An 18,187-nucleotide genomic window follows, 5' to 3' on the forward strand; every position below is an offset into this window, starting at 1 on the left:
ATAACCTCTTGGATGGGAGCTACAGACTCCTTAACATTTTTGATTTGACATTTCTATGTTTGACATCAATAGTTGCAGAAGAGATGAGATTGAACCAAAACCCTTTGGGTTACAAGGGAGGGACCAAACCCCAGAGCTACTGCCTCCACATAAATTGTACTTATTTTCATGTGTGAGACATCGACAGTTGCAGAAACATTGACTGAAGCAAAAGGTGAGGTTTGAACCCAAAACCCCTTGGTTTTGCAAGGCAGGGATCCAAGCCATGAGCCAGCCAGTGCCTTCATACAAGTTGCACATCTGTTTGTAGCTTTAAAATTGACACAGAACTAAATGGACTACTTTAAAGAGTGACTGCTTTTAAGAAGCAAGGAATACCTTTGAAAACAGCATCCATATGAATCAGTTATTCTAGTGCCAAAATTTACTACAAAGTGTAAATAGGATTATTTTGGTCATAAAGTCAGTCTCGTCTAAAATTGAGTTTGGAACATCCGTGCATCACAACAGGTAAATGGGTTGGAATTTGATTTGATGATGTCCATTTGCCCACTAACATGGGGTGAACAGCTGTGGTGATTGCTCTCTATCCAATAGCATAGACAGTGAGACAGACCTGCCCAGCAGCTCCGACTTTAAGACAACACATTGCATATTTTACTTCCGAAATACTGCACCAAACACCTTAGATGTAAAATTGTGTAAAAACATCAAACATAATTACAGATAGCAACGTAGAATAAAGCAACAGCAAGGTTTAAACCCACAACCTTTTTTTTTAAGGAAAGGGTAGGAGCTAGGGAAGAAGACTAGGGGAAATAATGGAATTGGGCCCATGACTTTAAAAAATGTTGGGTGGAGACTGGTGAAAGAGAGAAGAAAAGCCTGTAAGGCAGGATATATTTTTCCACTTAGTAACACATGTAATTTATTTAACATGGCTTCATAAACACTGCTCTCCACCCCACCCTCAGTGGCCTAGCTGTCTCTGGCACTCACAAAACCTAGGCCGGGATTCAATCCAATCGCAGGTTTTGACATTGCCTTTTTGAAAGGCAAATCCTATTCCCGGTAAACACCGCATATATTGGCTCAGTCGGCAATTGCCTTTAAAGCTAGATGTTTTTTGTTGTTGCATGGGCTGCATCTCAATCCACCACAAAAGCTGCAGTGCCTAGAACTTGTGACATACTGAATCTCGGCGCTAGTGTAAAACTACAGGTCACACTGAACGAAAGAGCCAAAACTGTTCTATTTACCACAAAGAATAATTGTTTGACCTAATACAAAACACTTTCCCCAAATAGTGCATAAAGCAGGGTAGGAAACATTGTTCCTGGAGTGCTGCAGGTACAGCAGGATTGTCATAATTACATGTACAGTAGGCACCACACTGAACTAATTGATCAGTTCAGTGATTGCCTAAATTCAACACACCTGGTCTTCCATGTCAGTTATAACAAAAAGATGAACTGCTGCAGCACTCCAGGACCAGGGTTGCCTAACCCTGGCATAGAGAGTCAACTTCATACTCACCCCATGAACAAATAAATGACACTAGGAATACACGAGAGAGCGAGAGACAGATGCCCCGATCCCAAACAGACCTGGGTTCAAACACTTTGTGTCGGCATTCATCTGTGAACGTGACACCCCAAGTTCTAATATGAAATACAATGGTTCATACATGTGCAGTGGTCTATATTTTAGGCTGATTCAATCCGATAGGTTATAGGCTTTAAAAAAGGGTATTTTATTTATTTTCCTGCGTTCACGGTTACATGCTGCATATTTCGGCTCAATGGGAAATTGTCTTGTGGTTTCAAAGCATGATCAATTCATTTATTGTGATGTCAGTCTCAATTACACAGATTCGTGCTTGATTTTAAAGAGGTCCCGGTCACCAGGTTGACGGTTCAAACCTCAACCACAAAATAGTAGTGGCAAAGTGCCAGGGGTGCCTGAAAGGATTAAGGCAGGTTCACAACATAAGGGAGGTGTTCTCATTACTCCCCCTTGCTGGAAGCATGCTGAAGTACAGGTTAACATAAGGCCATCTCCCTCCATAGTAGTGCTGGATTCTCCAGCCCCATGTAACCAGCTCCTGCTGTCGTTTTATAGACAGCATAATCAGAAGCTCACAACCAGAGGTCAATTAGGAAGTCAAGGTGAGAAATGCCAAACACATCCTGTGAAAGGAAATGACATCACACTGTGTATCCTCTTGATTCTACGACATCCCAGCTCTAATGACTTGGTGTAAAATTGAGGGGCATGAGCCACATGTACACCACTAGCTCATGCACATTTTGTATCAACAATTTACTCAACAAATATAAATCAATGCTAACACAATATATACAAATTCATCATGATACAACTATTTTTGAGAACAGAGAGGATGTGGCATTTTGTCACATAACAGAACTGTAAAAAAGGATAAAAATAGAATTTAAAGACTGTAACATCTTTATGGTTCACTCCATATATATTCAATTCCTTTTTTATCCTCCTCCCATCTATTTAATTCCTAAAATTCCTTGTCACTTCCTCTTAAATGTTGTAAAGCTTTATTGTCCGTTGTTTCCAGCTCTCATACTCCTCCCCGTCTCTCCATGGCAGCAGGGGGTGTCCCTCTCTCTCCATCCTTCCTCTTCCTCTCTCCTCCTCCAGTCCTGTCCTCCCGTACCATTCTGATCAGGTAGCGACTGGCCTGCTGTAGATTCCACTGGTAGCGGGACAGGATCATGACGCAGTCGTCACGAGAACACAGGCTCAGAGAGTACAGCTGCTCCATCTGAGGAGAGGAGAGAGAGAGAGTTAAGTGAGGTTGGGGCATCATATTTAGTATTAATTACATAAACACTGATCCAAATACTTAATTTTAGTATTCTTAGTTATCTACGTTGGTCAATGGAGAACACATTTTAAGTATATTTAAATAAAATATGCATTATTTCAGAATTATTACATAAGAATTATAAGAGAAATTCTATCTTACCTTGAGTTGTTGCTGGGCCCTTACAGGGTTCCACTCATTGCGGCGAAGTGCGTTACGAACCTCCTCATTGGTTACTCCATGCACTGCCTCCATGACCTGACCAATCAGAATACCTTAGTAAGTTAGACCAATTAAAGAGCCTGAACTGTCTAACACCTCAAGAACTAAAGACCCTACATCCATTCCATACCTGTGCTATGACGGCTTCCCTAGTGCGTTGCACTTGAGGCGGGTACCTCTCCCTCTCTCGTTCCCTCGCCACCCTCTCCTTTTCTTGATCCCTCTCCTTGTCCCCAATGTTATCCAGTGCTGGTGTTGACCGTGCCATGTGGGCCATTTTGCCCAGATTGCTTCCTCCCATGGTCTGCGGTGGTTGGGGCTGAGGCTGGGCTGGCTGTAGCATCTGCTGCTGTGGAGGCCATGAGGTGCCTGGGGCTGGATTTGCAGTAGGCCTCTGATCTCGGCTCACCACCTGGTGGATCTTGAAGTTTTTGGGGTTGGGTGGGGGCGGGCGAGCCGGGGGGGTGATGCTGGCGTCGCTGAACCTACGGATGTCCTGCTGCATCCCCACCATGGCGGGGATGGGTCCACGACGGGGGTCCACCCTGACCCCTACTACCGTCTGAGTCCAGCTCTGGGGATCGCTCAGGACAGACTCCAGACTCCTGGTCATACCTGGGGACAGAGGGATAGTTCTATTAAACATATTTATTGTGTACAAAATATGTACAGTATACAGCATGTTGGGGGGTGGTTATCCCTAGTTGGTATCGAACTTCAGACCCGTTGCTCTCAATGCTAGTAGAACAAGGATAACATGTTCGTATCAGCCATATGTTGATCAAAGAGCTCTGCTTGACGTCGTTACCTGACATTTTCTGTAAGTTGGAGCCCTCTTCCTCTCGATCTCTGTTTGCTGGGCTGCTCCTCCAGTTTACGTTCCTGAAAAAGGTCAGATAACAAAACACAGGTAAACACACTCTCCAAACACACACTGGTCACAGCCTCTAAGCTGAGTGCGCGCAGAAGAAATATCAGCGTGCACAGAGAAGCACAAGATTCAACTTTCTAGAGTTTTCCCCGTCAGTTAACACTATCAACATTTCCCTTTACTGTGGCAATTGTGATCGAATCAATGCAATATTAGCCACTTTCAATGCAACATACCAAAACAAACTACGCAATAGTTGGTATGCAAAACTATCTATGCAAGAGATGTTGTAGGCAGAACGCATCTGAGTAGGATTCTACTGCATTGACATGCACGACTCAGGCCCGCACTCTACAGACCGGCGCTCCATAACGAATCAGAGCTGCAGTAGGCCTATATGCAAATAGACAATTGCCATATATGGATCTGTGCCATTCACTTCGAACTGGACTGTGTTTACAGCATGAGCGGTCGTGAGTAGATGCGCTTGTTTTGAGATCAAAGCGTGAGCTGCATGAAGCCACGTGTGTACATTTTGTTAATATCCTTTGCTAGTTAGTCAGTTATTAGCCCAGTTATAGATGGTGTAGTCAGCAATAGGGGAGTAATTGCTTCCTACAAGAGCACAAAACTTTGAAAAGTGAGTCAAGTAAAGAGCTTTTTTTTGTCTTAAAGGGGCAGTGTTGTATTTTGAGACAGGCTTGAATAAGAAGCCAATAGGCAGAGGGTAGCATAAGTAGCCAATAGGCAGAGGGTAGCATAATTTGTCTGATTCTCTGTCATAATTGTATGGGAATAATGATGCATTTTTTAAATGGATTCTTGCGTCAAAAAAACATTTTCAGTCACAGGACAAGTGGATAAACAGGTTATTGTCAAGCCTGCATGTTTCTTTTCAAAAGTCTCTGTAGGCCTACAGTTTGAGCTCAGCAGACCTGAAATTTCCTCAGTGATAAACATTTAAAGGGAACATTGGTCATGGGATGTAAAAGTGCTGAATACTAAGTGGAAGGTGGTTAATTCACCAGCTAAGACCCTCCTGCAGGCGGTTTCTGCCTTAACCAACTCATCATTGTCAAACATTGCAAGAAAACAGCGCTGTTGAATGCAGGAACCAAGATTAGCATACAGCATGATTAAGCCCCAGCAGCAAAACATTATCCAAGCCTTATCGAAACCTAATTAAAACTTGACTGACTCATCGAGGCGCTCCGGGGTGCCCCAGCTACGGTCGGGGTGGGTGTCTCCATGCCCTGTGTGCTGCAGACTGCCCTTCAGAGGGGGAGAGATGAGGCTGGAGGCAGGAGGACCAGGGGCAGCGGGAGGAGCAGGAGTGCTGCTGGGGGCAGCCAGGCTCGGGGGGAACCAGCCCACCATCAGGGTCCTCTGGTTCTGACCCTTCCACTCACACAGCTCCAGACTACAGAGGAAGAATCACATTAAGAAACCAGTGACCATCGTACAATTTCAACTGTTTATACCGACTTATAGACTTAACTAAAAATAAACTGCTTATAAATCCTTAACAACCCTCTTGACACTTTTACACAAGACTCTGCATAATGTAGTGTTAGCCAAGTTAAGAAAAGCAGAGAGAGCGTGGGGTAATGGTATGATTTTCATGATAAAGAATTTGATAATACCCCCCCTCTCAAGAATTACCACAAGGGGGCAAGAATGTGAGGATTAGGGTTAACCATCCAATCAGGGTTGGAATGCGGTTCATGAGTGGAGCTCTTTGAAGGAGCAGGTTTAACAAATTAACCCATTCTTCTTTGTGTCCATAAATGTTCCCTTTCTTCCTATCCCTCACTCACCCATGGTCTATGACGGTCACTAGGTCGTTGGATAGCAGAGTGAGTTTCCTCGGTTCCGCAAAGTCCCTCACAGCACGCACCTCTATAGGCTGAGCCTGGATAGAGGGAGGAGGGGAAAACTATTTAAGCACGTCTCAAAGTGAAAATGGCCTGCATTTTAGTCACTGCCGCCATGCTTAAAAAGTAAACATGTTTAGGAACAACTGGATTAGAGCAGAGTACACCAAACTCAGTCCTGGGGCCCCCCGGGTGCACGTTTTGCTGAGTATAATGTAACTGTATACAGTGCATAACAAATGTACATTGAAATGTGTAGTCTGTTACCTCTGCCACCAGAGTGGTGAGCTGGGAGAAAGTGGGTCGGTCGGATGGGGTGCCGGCCCAACACTTCCTCATCACAGAGTAGAGTTCCTGAGGACAGTCAGGGGGTCTCTCCATACGCTCTCCTTCCCGCTCCACCCTCCACAGGATCTGAGGAGAGAAAAGAAGAGAGGAACGTTTAATGACAAAGACATTGCAATGTAGAGATATTGAATATTTGTGTGGTCACACGAAATACTGAACATGTTTTTGGGTACAAAGGGCTCAAATATTTCAGTAGTCGTACAGATGCTTGGAGCCTTGAGTCGTTCTGAGTCACGGTTTACCTTAAAGGTGTACAAAACTGTCTCCACACTCAATTTCAAAACTTTTTCTACACATACCTGTCTTCCAGATAGCCCCAGCCAAGGCTCCTCACAATAGGTGAACATCTCCCAGAGGAGGACCCCAAACATCCACACGTCAGAGGAATGGGTGAAGGAGCCCAAACGCAGACTCTCTGGGGCACACCTGGAGGGCGCAAGAGAGAGATGGAATTAACACAAACTGACAATAATTCAGCAAAGAAAATCCCACAGTAGTGATATCTCCACATCGGCTTCCATTAGGTTACACTGCTAAACAATCAATGACTTGCAAATAACATTTCCCCCCACACACTCCTTGATGTTTCCTCCTCAGCTCACCAGGCAAAGGGGATGCGTCTGTGGGCTGTCATAATGTAGTGGTCCTTCTCCTGACTCAGGCCCCTCATCAGCCCAAAGTCCCCGATCTTCACCATCTCCCTGGATGCCAGCAGAACGTTCCGGGCAGCCAGATCCCTGTGAATGAACCTGGAGGAGATATAACACAGGCACGCTTTACCAGCCAAAACCACAAATGATACTGGGTTTTCATTGGTTAGAAGTGTCTTCATCCGCCTCTGGTCAAATTTGATTGGCTTTTAGGAAATGTATTACGTTGGTCAGAGGAATTGTTTACATTTTGGGTTACGGTGAGGGTTACAGTAAAGTTAGTGGTTAAACTGGCATATGTGGTTGTAGCAAAGATTTTTTATAACTAAACCAAGATAGACCACAGCCCGTTGTTTCAAATGGGAACAAACAAGTCATAGTGGGCAGAACAAGCAAGGAGTTGGGCAGAGCCAAGCGCAAGCTAGCGAGATCCTATTGCAGAATTCTAGCAGACATTTGCATATTTCCATTAGGGAACGCCTACTCTGAAGTGTGCGTGTGCAAAAACTCAAGTCGCCTTTGCACTCCTTCTAAACAACACTATTTTTTACAACTTTGGCAAAGGGTTAAGTCTACGAAACTTAGTCCACACTGTTTGCAACCGATTCTAGTTTTGGGAACAGAAAACGGTATTGAGATCAAATGTATTAGCAGAATGTCGGCCAAAATCCATGTCGTTCCCACTTCTCCCACTAGGCTTCCTCTCACCACCATATGTGGTAGTAAGTGGACCAAGCGCATGCTTCACATTTATAGATCCAGTGAAATATCGGTCTCATTGTTCTATCTGTGGTTGTAGTCTGTAGAGTGGGCCTGTTTCGTGTCTCACCTGCGACTCTCCAGATACTCCATGCCCATTGCTATCTGGGTGGCGAAGAGCCAGAGGCGCGCCAGAGGGTACTCGTACTGACGAGAGCGCAGCGTGTCATACAGGGATCCCAGACATGCCACCTCCGTCACCTGGGGGAAAGATAAAACGGTTTTAAAGGGACATCTTTGCTCTGAGGATTTTACTTTCTCCCCTCAAATTCCCTAAGTGAATTCTGTGATAAACATAACATCTGAATGACCACTGAATGTTTCTTTGAATAACCAATCTTCCGATTAGAATATTAGCCTATTGGGCTCAGGAATTAAATGAGATGGGATTTCAATGTAGAAATATGAGAAATACTAAATATGTTTTATACTCCATCTTTCAGAGGATGGAAAGAATATGGCAGTCTCACCATCTTAAGTGGCTGTGTGAGCACCACTCCGTAGAGGCGGATGATGTTTGGGTGGTCTAGAGACTGCATGGTGGTCACCTCCTGGAGGAAGTCTGTCAGCGTGTCCGTCTGTCTGGACAGGCTACTCCTCAGAGTCTTCACCGCCACTGGCAGCTGTCACGGCAACAGAAAGGAGAAGGATGGATGAGTTAGGTGTACTGATTAATAGCATTTGGGATAGAAATTGCATTATAATCTATTGATCGGGAACATACTGTAATGCAATTTCTATTGATCTTTAAGATATCTTGCCCTGTGGGTCTTCTAAACAGGCAACCTAGCTCTGGCTTTTCACTAGTACTGCTGCATATCTACATTAATAACATTGGACTTGGTGAGTAAAAACATTTTTTAATAATAAAAAAAAAAGGAAATAGTGTCCCACTAGAAACACTCACCACTCTCCCAGTGGGGGTCTGCCACTCTCCCCTCTTCACCACACCGAAGGAGCCCATGCCCAGCTTCTCCCCTAGAGATAGTTCACTGTCCTGGATCAGACAGGTGAGTGCCCGCCCTCCTGTTTCCTGGCCCTGCCCCATACTGCCCCATTGGTCACCGCCCTCCGGACCACGGCCACTGAGGACCTGGGAGAATAAAATATATATATATATATATATATCAAATAAAAAAATAACAATCTTCAAAGAAATACATTGTGGGAGGTGGTGTACATGTCTTACCTTGGTGATCCATGACTTTGGTCTCATAGTGATCTTGTACCGTTTCACAGCATCCCATAATCTTCTCTGTCCTACATGTCAACAAATACACTTAGAATCAGAACAAATGACCATAAATCAAAATAGATCAACAGCACTTACAACTCACTTCTACCGTAACCCACTAATCTACTGGTAGTGCCAACATGGAGAATAGTTTGCTTGTGGCTAGATGGTATACCGCTATGGTAACAAAATAAATAATCAAGTTTGTGTCACTTAGAATTTTTGTATTTTAGCTAATACTAACCGTTTTCCTAACCTTAACCCAATTCCCCTAACCTGCTGCGTTAATTATCCTAACCTGCTGCCTAAATTACTACGAAAAGTCACTTTAATCCGTAACTGTATACCATCCGGTCAAAACAGCAAAACGCTGATTCGAATAATTTGGAGGCAACTGTGTCGAGCACTGACCTGGTTTGCTGATGCCGATCTGCTCGAGGTCAGACTCCTTGACATAGTTGAAGTGCTCTATGCGTGTGATGTTGAGTCCGTCCCGGACACGCAGGTAGAACCTCTCCAACTGGACCTCGGCCAGGAGGTGGTATAGCCACTGAGTGTCCTGGTCCATCAGCATGACCCTACAGGACACCACAGCACTAGTGGGGTGAAAGAAGATGGAGGGGAAGAGTCATGTAAAGGTGCTGTTTCCATCGGCCTTGTCAGTGGTGCTGGCTGGAATTTTGTGGAGTACCGGAATTAGCCTATGTTGCTAACATCATGCCACCCAAAGTTAAAGGTTGGAGTAATGGAGAGGACAGTATTTCGTGATCACAGGTGCGAGACCTTTCAAAATCAACAAAAATATATCTACAAGCAATTGTTACAGCATCAAGAAAATAGCTTTAAGAACTTTTTACAAATACTGGTGAACTCAACTAACAAAAGAATGGACGATCTGACCAGAGATCCAGGACCTTTAGAACCGTTTGCAGTTCTCTCAGGGAGAGGTGGGTGTCCTGAAAGAGACTTGCGGCAAGATGGAAAAAAACTAAGTCCTCTCGAGATGACATCAGCACTGTCTGTGAATCATGAGACATGGATGGATTCTGAGGAGAATGTGAGAAGGCTGAGCCACTGTCTGTGAATCATGAGACATGGATGGATACTGAGGAGAATGTGAGAAGGCTGAGCCACTGTCTGTGAATCATGAGACATGGATGGATTCTGAGGAGAATGTGAGAAGGCTGAGCCACTGTCTGTGAATCATGAGACATGGATGGATTCTGAGGAGAATGTGAGAAGAATTATCACGAAAAGCTGCAGATGGATCATAGGAAGATTGAGGTGGAGCCACACCCACAGGTCTGGAACACCTGTAACCAGCCCAGGTGACAGACCCAGACTGATAGTCGTCAAGTTCCTAAGGTTCAAGAACAAGACGGCTGTTCTGGAGAGAGCTAAGAAATTGAGAGGAACCAACATCTTCCTCAACGAGGACTTCTCTAAAGCTGTGCGCCAGAGGTGGAAATAACTCATCCTAGCTATGAAAGCTGCCAGAGAGCGTGGGGACACAAGCTCATTGTCCAGCCTCCCTCCCTAAAGGCTGGGAGGAATGAGAGAGACAAGCTTCAGGGTCAGTAGCTTCAGCCTAACATCCCACAGACCTGATAAACAATGTATTTATTAATTTTACCATATTAGAGTGCCTTCAGAAAGTATTCATACCCCTTGACTTATTCCACATTAAATTCATTTTAGATTCTCACCCATCTACACACAATACCGCATAATGACGAAGTGAAAACATGTCTTCAGAATTTTAGCTAATTTACTGATGAAATATCTCATGTACATACACTATCAAAGGTTTTAGAACACCTACTCATCCAAGGGTTTTTCTTTATTTTTTATTTTTTCCTACATTGTAGAATAGTGAAGACATCAAAACTAGGAAATAACACGTATGGAATCATGTAGTAACCAAAAAAGTGTTAAATCAACATTTTTTATTTGAGATTCTTCAAATAGCCACCTTTTGCCTTGACAGCTTTGCACACTCTTGGAATTCTCTCAACCAGCTTTACATGGAATGCTTTTCCAACAGTCTTGAAGGAGTTCCCGCATATGCTGAGTACTTGTTGGCTGCTTTTTCTTCACTTCGCGGTCCGACTGATCCCAAACCACCTCAATTTGGTTAAGGTCAGGGTATTATGGAGGCCAGGTTATCTGATGCAGCACTACATCACTCTTCTTCTTGGCCTTCCACAAACTTCCCACAATAAGTTGGGTGAATTTTGGCCCATTCCTCCTGACAGAGTTGGTGTAACTGAGTCAGGTTTGTAGGCCTCCTTGCTCGCACACGCTTTTTCAGTTCTGCCCACAAGTTTTCTATAGGATTGAGGTCAGGGCTTTGTGATGGCCACTCCAATACCTTGACTTTGTTGTCCTTAAGCGATTTTGCCACAACTTTGGAAGTATGCTTGGGGTCATTGTCCATTTGGAAGACCCATTTGCGACCAAGCTTTAACTTCCTGACTGATGTCTTGAGATGTTGCTTCAATATATCCACATAATTTTCCAGCCTCATGATGCCATCTATTTTGTGAAGTGCACCAGTCCCTCCTGCAGCAAAGCACCCCCACAACATGATGCTGCCACCCCCGTGCTTCACAGTTGGGATGTGGTTCTTCGGCTTGCAAGCATCCCCCTTTTCCTCCAAACATAACAATGGTCATTATGGCTAAACAGTTCTATTTTTGTTTCATCAGACCAGAGGACATTTCTCCAAAAAGTATGATCTTTGTCCCCATGTGCAGTTGCAAACCATAGTCTGGCTTTTTTATGGCGGTTTTGGAGGAGTGGTTTCTTCCTTGCTGAGCGGCCTTTCAGGTTATGTCGATATAGATACTTTTGTGCCTGTTTCCTCCAGCATCTTCACAAGGTCCTTTGCTGTTGTTCTGGGATTGATTTGCACTTTTCGCACCAAAGTACGTTCATCTCTAGGAGACAGAACGCATCTCCTTCCTGAGCGGCATGACAGCTGCGTGGTCCCATGGTGTTTATACTTGCGTACTATTGTTTGTACAGATGAACATGGTGGCTTCAGGCATTTGGAAATTGCTCCCAAGGAAACATTTACAGAAAAGACAGAAATTCCAATGCGGGAGTTGTTGCTGTATACGTTCAGAGCCATATTACACTAAAGCTTAGAGAGGATCTCATGTCCAATGTTGTTGAAGTGTTGTGCTTGCAAGTTCACCTGCCTCATCTAAAGCCTATTCTTTTGGAGTGTTGCTATAGGCCACCAAGTGCTATCAGTCAGTATTTGAATAATGTGTGTGCAATGCTTGATCATGTGTGTGACGTTAACAGAGAGGTCTATTTTCTGGGTGACCTAAACATTGACTGGTTAGCAACTAGCTGTCCTCTCAAGATGAAGCTTCTAATTGGGACTAATGCCTGTAATATGACCCAGGTCATCACTCAACCAACTGGAGTGCATACAAATAGTGTTGGATATGTGACATCCACTTGTATTGATCATTTCTTTACTAATACTGCAGAGCTCTGCTCCAAAGCAATATCAGTTCTCATTGGCTGCAGTGAGATAACATTTAGGCAACAACAAGAAAAGCCAAATTGACAAAGTTTGGACCTAAAGTAATGTATAAGAGATCATACAAAATGTTCTCAGGACTGTTGGTCTGATGTGCATGAGAAAATGTATCCAGATACAGCACTGGAAGTATTTGTAAAATGATTCATGCCCATTGTTGACAAGCACACATCTGTTAAGAAATTAACTGTGAGAATTGTTAGAGCCCCTTGTATTTATGAAGAATTGAAAAATTGTATTGTTCAAAGAAATTATGCAAAAGAAGGGGGAAACAATTCAGGCTGCTCAGCTGATTGGTTGACATACTGTAAACAGACATTTTGTGACTAAACGTAACAAAAATAAGAAATTATATTACATTACCAAACCAAGATAAATGACAAAAAACACAATGGAAAAATTATTTGGGTTTCCTGCCCATAATTTAAGGTACTCCAATCAATCTCCATCGTTCATTGAATTTGATGGATAATTTATAACAAAACCTTTTGATATTGCCAATCCTTTCAATGAATATTTCACTAGTGAAGTTGGAAAACTCAGAAGTGAAACGACAACATTGAACCATCATATTTTGGAGAGGTGGAAAACTATTGTTATCCATTAATAAATGTTAAGCCACCAGGTATAGACAACCTTGAGGAGAAACTATTGAGAATGGGAGCAGACGGTGTTTCCACCCCTATTTTCTAAATCTTTAAGGGTGCATCAGTGTTTTGTTACTTGTGTTTTGTGCAGACCCCAGGAAGAGTAGCTGCTGCTTCTGAAAAAGCTAATGGAGATCCAAATAATGTATCGGGATGGTCCGGTTCCATTAGTAAAACAGTATGTCCTTTGTCAAAGTCGTTTCTGATCTAACTAGAATGGGTAGGTAAGTACACAAGGGTATAGCTTTCCCCAGTCCAGGAAGTGATCACCTTAAGGGAGTTAAGGGAGGATGCATTTCAAGCCAATTCCAAAATACAGCGTAAGCACTGCCTTGTTACTAATTCCCAGCAGCTTCACCATTTGAATATTATGCATAATTGAATTGAGAATTCACAGATTTTGTTCAGTGGAAGAACATCAGAGAAAGTCAAAGAGCTGTAACCAAATGAGACAGTAACTTTTCTGAGCCTCAATTCAATAACGAGCCAGCCCGGTTTGCCGTAATTATGTTCTAAGCTCACATACCGGCCTCTTCTGGTCGCTATGGACACCCATAACAAGAATTCATCAATAAAAGTCCTGAGTTGACGCGCTGTCTAACACAAGAGGGAGCCGAGTGTGACTGCTTTCAGTACCAGCCAAACACTTAACAGACCTTTGTTTTGTATCAAATCAACACCATAAAACAACCCTAATGAGCAAAAAAAATGTAACCTGGCACCAAAGTCACAGTGTCAGCTGAATCAAGTTTGTTATATCACATTTGTTGGGGGAAATCCTATCACCCCTGTTCACATAGACAAAGAACCAGTTACAGAAACAGAGTGCAGATGAGAAGATAGCAGACGAGGGGAAAGGCGATGATTGAGGAGAAGAATTAACCAATGGAGGATGGGAAGAGAGGGTGGGGCAGGAAACAAAGATGAAAGTGTGTTAGAAGAAGAATAAGCCAGTGGGTGTTAATCACTTAGTTTCAAAATACATTTGCTCACTGTTTACTGCTACCCCATATAAAGCTAATCATACCTCAACATTGGTGTCCATCCTTCGGTTCTTAAATCAAGTAACGCATTTTTGTCCAGCTCCTACATCAGCTTTGAAATAGTCTTTTTTTTTTGCAATCTCAAAGCAAGCACGCCCACACGTCTGTTGCTCAGAGACTACTGGAAGTGCAAGTTCTTCTCTCTGTCTTCATCTCAAATTTTGCAATTCACGAAGAGGCGCAACCTGTGACGCCAAGCTGTAATTTCCAACAACTACTCAACGTCTATCTAACTACACACGTCATTTCATGTCCTTGTCTGCGTGTGGACTTCCGCGTCAGGGAATTGCCGCTATAAAACAACCACAGAGAAGGGTGGGAATCAGAGGCCTACATTCTTGTGTCAACTACTCTGGGAAACCCAAACCAGTTCTCTCAAATTAACTGTCTGACATATGAGATATAGAATGTGTGTATGTCTATGTCATAGCTGATAATGGGTACCTGATGTGGATGCAGACTGTAGCTTGGTTAACAAATGAAGGCCATATCCATTTTGTATTTCCACAGAAAGACCGACAGAAACACATTGATGCAGACAGATGCAAGAAGGGGCTAGTCCGGACAAGCACTATTCCTGTCAAAAGAGATTCCCAAGGACAACTCCCAAACCCACACCCAACGATCTCATGAAAGTCACAATCCTGTGCCAAGTCTGCAGTAAAAACATGCGAGCAACCAATCACGGGTCATTTCTCACGCATGCCATTGCTTTGAGGTTATTCAGCTTTATGTACACAGGAATGCATCTTTAACCCACTCAGTTACTGGATAATGAGTGTTAGAAGAGAGAGGTAGCTATAGGGTTGTTTGGGCCTATTTGCTCTGTCCATGAAGCATTTGGGAGGCTTTGTTTACAATTGAGGCTACATCTTTTGGTGCTGGTTGGGTGGGTGCACTCGATCAATTAAAGACCAACCAATGGGGTAACTAGTAACATAAGCATTTTGCTGCACCTGCCATAAAACCTGCAAATCTGTGTACGCTACCAATAAACTTTGATTTGATAACTGGAGTCTGAAAAACCTACTGGACACATGATCCCTGATAAGCTGGGATTCTAACAAAAAGAGTTTGACAAAGCTTCACGATAACATCTCCTCATAGAGAAGGGCTCTTTTAACAGAATGCATGGCCTGACTGACTCAGTCTGAATCATAACAACCAGAACTGTCACCAATCTACATCAGTCAACAAAGGGAGTGCCTTCAAGCAATCTCTGGGAGTGTCTTCAAGCAATCCCAATGAAGTAGCCTGGAAGTTGAGTAATTATTTCAGAAAGAAAGATATATATATATATATATACACACACAATCCTGGATACACACTAACCTCTCTTAGCAGTGACATAACTATTTGCCTATGACCCTTGTTAAATAAGTATTTCGCAAACTTGGTCCTGGGGACCCCAAGGGGTGCATGTTTTGGTTTTTGCCCTAGCATTATACAGCGGATTCTATTAATCAAATCTTAATGCTGAGTTGACTATTTCAATCAGCTCTGTAGGTCTAGGTCAAAAACCAAAACACGCACCCTTTGGTTTGGGAAACACTGCCATTGTCAAACTGTGTTTATCCTCAGTTGAGCTTGCTGGTGTATGGTCAGCATTATAATGATCATCCATGATGACGTTCGAAAAAAATTGTTTAGAACAAAAATGGGAAAATATGCTTTTATTTCTCTGGTTCATAAGGCACGCATTGTAGCTTGCAGAAAAATGCGTCTCTAAATCAAATGCTTGATTCATTCTTGCCTATCAAAATGTCATTGCCATTTTTCTCAACAGAGTTAAAAATAACTCTGCAACATTTGTTACACTGGATTTGATAGTAAATCAAGGTGTAGGCCTATGAATTACTGAACGCCACTAACTGTTGTGGGACGCCATTGTTTTGTCTTTCAGAATAAATACTGTCAATATACTGTATTGACTGGTGGGGTAAATTGATGCCAAAGGCTAGTTCAACAAAGACGAGTTGTAAATACTTACCGTCAATAAAATGACCCGAAAGTCTACTGTCGCCACGATCTTGCTTATTTATGAAACCAGCTTTCGGTTATGCGCGACAACAAATTAAATGATTCCCAATAGGATCGATAGACCTAGAGATAATCCACATCACATGCCATACTGTTTTTCTTCATTTCGTCAACAAATGATCATTATTGTTTTCTTAGCGTTGTCGGTTGTTTTATTTAATCGCAAAATATCTGAGAATCCTCACTTCAACTGGTGTGTTTCACGCTACCTGTCCACAGTGCTCTCTCTTCCTCATATTTCACTCCACCCCTTTCCAATGTCCACCTGTGCTACACTAACCCAGCCACCCGCCTACACGTCCCACTTTTTTTACAATAATGTATGACGTAAGTTATTTAACAATAATATATTACGCGTAATAATGTTGCGCAATCACACCACAACTACCACAATTATATAGGCATTTGCCTAATTATCATACATTCTCATGGCTCTTTTGAACAACTTGAATGCGCATTATGCATCAATTATAAATTAAAATAATTATGTTATATCATGTATGTTGTATCCTGTGTTCTCCTTTGCCTAAAACGTTAGTGATTGAACCTCCCTTTTATTTATGTTTTCATGTGTGGACAAAGGGCCCTGAATGTGGACATTGTAAATTCTAAATATATAGTTGAATAGCAGGTGACCATTGCATAAAGTGAACCATATTGCTGTTATATTCCATCAATAACAGCCTCAGAGTACTTCTCTCCATTGATCTTTTGCTTGTTTTGTTTGAATGATGCCGAAACTTGCCAGCAGCAATAACTCAAGTACTGTTGAGAAACTAGACTCTTTCTCTCTCCCTCCCTCTTTACTGTGCATGTCTGCTCCTGCCTAGCCAGTCTGACTAGATTTTTGCCTCTCACATGGCCTCCGATTTGAATGGGCAACCAGGCTGCATCAAAGTCGGGTGCCCCCTGCATGCACTTCCTTGTACTAGTGGTATGGTACACACAACACAATAGAAAGGGAATGAAGCTCAATTTAAAGGACAATCAAGAGTGGCGCTCAAAGACTGTACTCATTTAAAAAACAGTGGAAACTGGTTCTCTTTCATGACATTATCACATGGATATAAAATGACCGAAAGAGCTTCCGAGTGGCGCAGCGGTCTAAGGTATTGCATCACAACGCTAGAGGTGTCACTACAGACCCTGGTTCGATCCTGGGCTGTATCATAACCGGCCGTGATCAGGAGTCCCATAGGCCACACAATTGGCCCATCATTGTAAATAAGAATTTGTTCTTAACTGACTTACCTAGTTAAATAAATAATATATATATATATACATACTGTATATGCTAATGTATGATTATGTATCAATAACGACTCTTGTAAAAATCATTGTTATTGTGAAAAGAGATCATTGCTATATCAGATATTTTGTATTGGTTTTGTAGGAGTGACGCATTGCCCAATTACCATTAATTTACCAAGTGGATTGAGAAATATAATGACCTAATGATACCAAGTTGCGATGTGATATTCCGTTTCTAGAGAGGATGAGTATGTGGGAATAGTGGTAACCATCATTTTGTCTTTAAACTTATCTGTCACATTGTTCAGAATGCAAATTCTTGACCAAAAGGTTCTTAGTGTCAGCTTACAGCATGGAAAGCTCGTACTTTATGATGTGTGTGTGACCTGGAGGCTTGTGGCATTTTTCTGTAGCCTTTTCTCACCTGACAATTGGGACCAGGATCCACCTCAGATGCTCCACAGATGAAAGGGGAAACCTTTTAGGGGTAAATTATCATAATCTTTAGATGCTCTTTGTTTCACAGGAAGCATGTTCATGGTGCTGTAACAGTCATGTGAGGGAAGTTGTCAGAATTTGCATCAGACCTTCTACCCCTGAAGTGTTCATCAAAACATTAAGCAGGTGATCAGTGAGCAGAGTGTTGGAAATCAGTATAAAAGGCAAAAGAGTGAAGAGTAATAACCCAGATTAGTCATTAGTGTGAGGTCAAACTTGTGATAAAAAAAATGTGCATCCTGATTTCATATTTTCTGCATATAAAATAATGTACAATTGGATGGTACTAGACAGCAGCACCAGTACAGGATCGTTGAAGATGTTGAGATAAAAAATACAACAGCACTCTCTGCTG

The 18,187-nt window shown here is 42.7% G+C and overlaps 1 protein-coding gene across 2 annotated transcripts; it reads right to left on the reverse strand.

The window, feature by feature from the left end:
• Positions 1–1,732: 1,732 nt before the first annotated feature.
• tnk1 (tyrosine kinase, non-receptor, 1) lies at positions 1,733–16,379 on the reverse strand. Of its 2 annotated transcripts, none has more exons than XM_029759951.1 (15): positions 16,034–16,379; positions 9,209–9,393; positions 8,753–8,823; positions 8,471–8,656; positions 8,034–8,186; positions 7,634–7,764; positions 6,757–6,903; positions 6,454–6,580; positions 6,074–6,220; positions 5,750–5,844; positions 5,131–5,352; positions 3,870–3,943; positions 3,192–3,676; positions 3,002–3,097; positions 1,733–2,797 (listed from the first exon to the last, which is right to left on the reverse strand). In XM_029759951.1, exons 2-15 carry the CDS (start codon positions 9,369–9,371, stop codon positions 2,594–2,596), a joined length of 2,301 nt encoding a protein of 766 aa, XP_029615811.1. In that variant the 5' UTR covers positions 9,372–9,393; positions 16,034–16,379; the 3' UTR covers positions 1,733–2,593. The 2 variants fall into 2 exon arrangements, with proteins under 2 accessions (XP_029615811.1, XP_029615810.1); XM_029759950.1 differs by lacking the exon at positions 16,034–16,379 and adding an exon at positions 14,028–14,417.
• Between the last annotated feature and the right edge of the window lie 1,808 nt (positions 16,380–18,187).

The sequence above is a fragment of the Salmo trutta genome, chromosome 8, assembly GCF_901001165.1.
Source record: "Salmo trutta chromosome 8, fSalTru1.1, whole genome shotgun sequence".
In the NCBI taxonomy this organism is placed as follows: Eukaryota; Metazoa; Chordata; class Actinopteri; order Salmoniformes; family Salmonidae; genus Salmo; species Salmo trutta.

Excerpts from the sequence above, each read along its gene's own strand:
- tnk1 (XM_029759950.1), bottom strand. Across the intron at positions 7,765-8,033 it reads TCACACAGCCACTTAAGATG|GTGACGGAGGTGGCATGTCT; the intron begins GTGAGACTGCCA and ends TCTTTCCCCCAG. Across the intron at positions 5,845-6,073 it reads TCACCACTCTGGTGGCAGAG|GCTCAGCCTATAGAGGTGCG; the intron begins GTAACAGACTAC and ends CCCTCTATCCAG.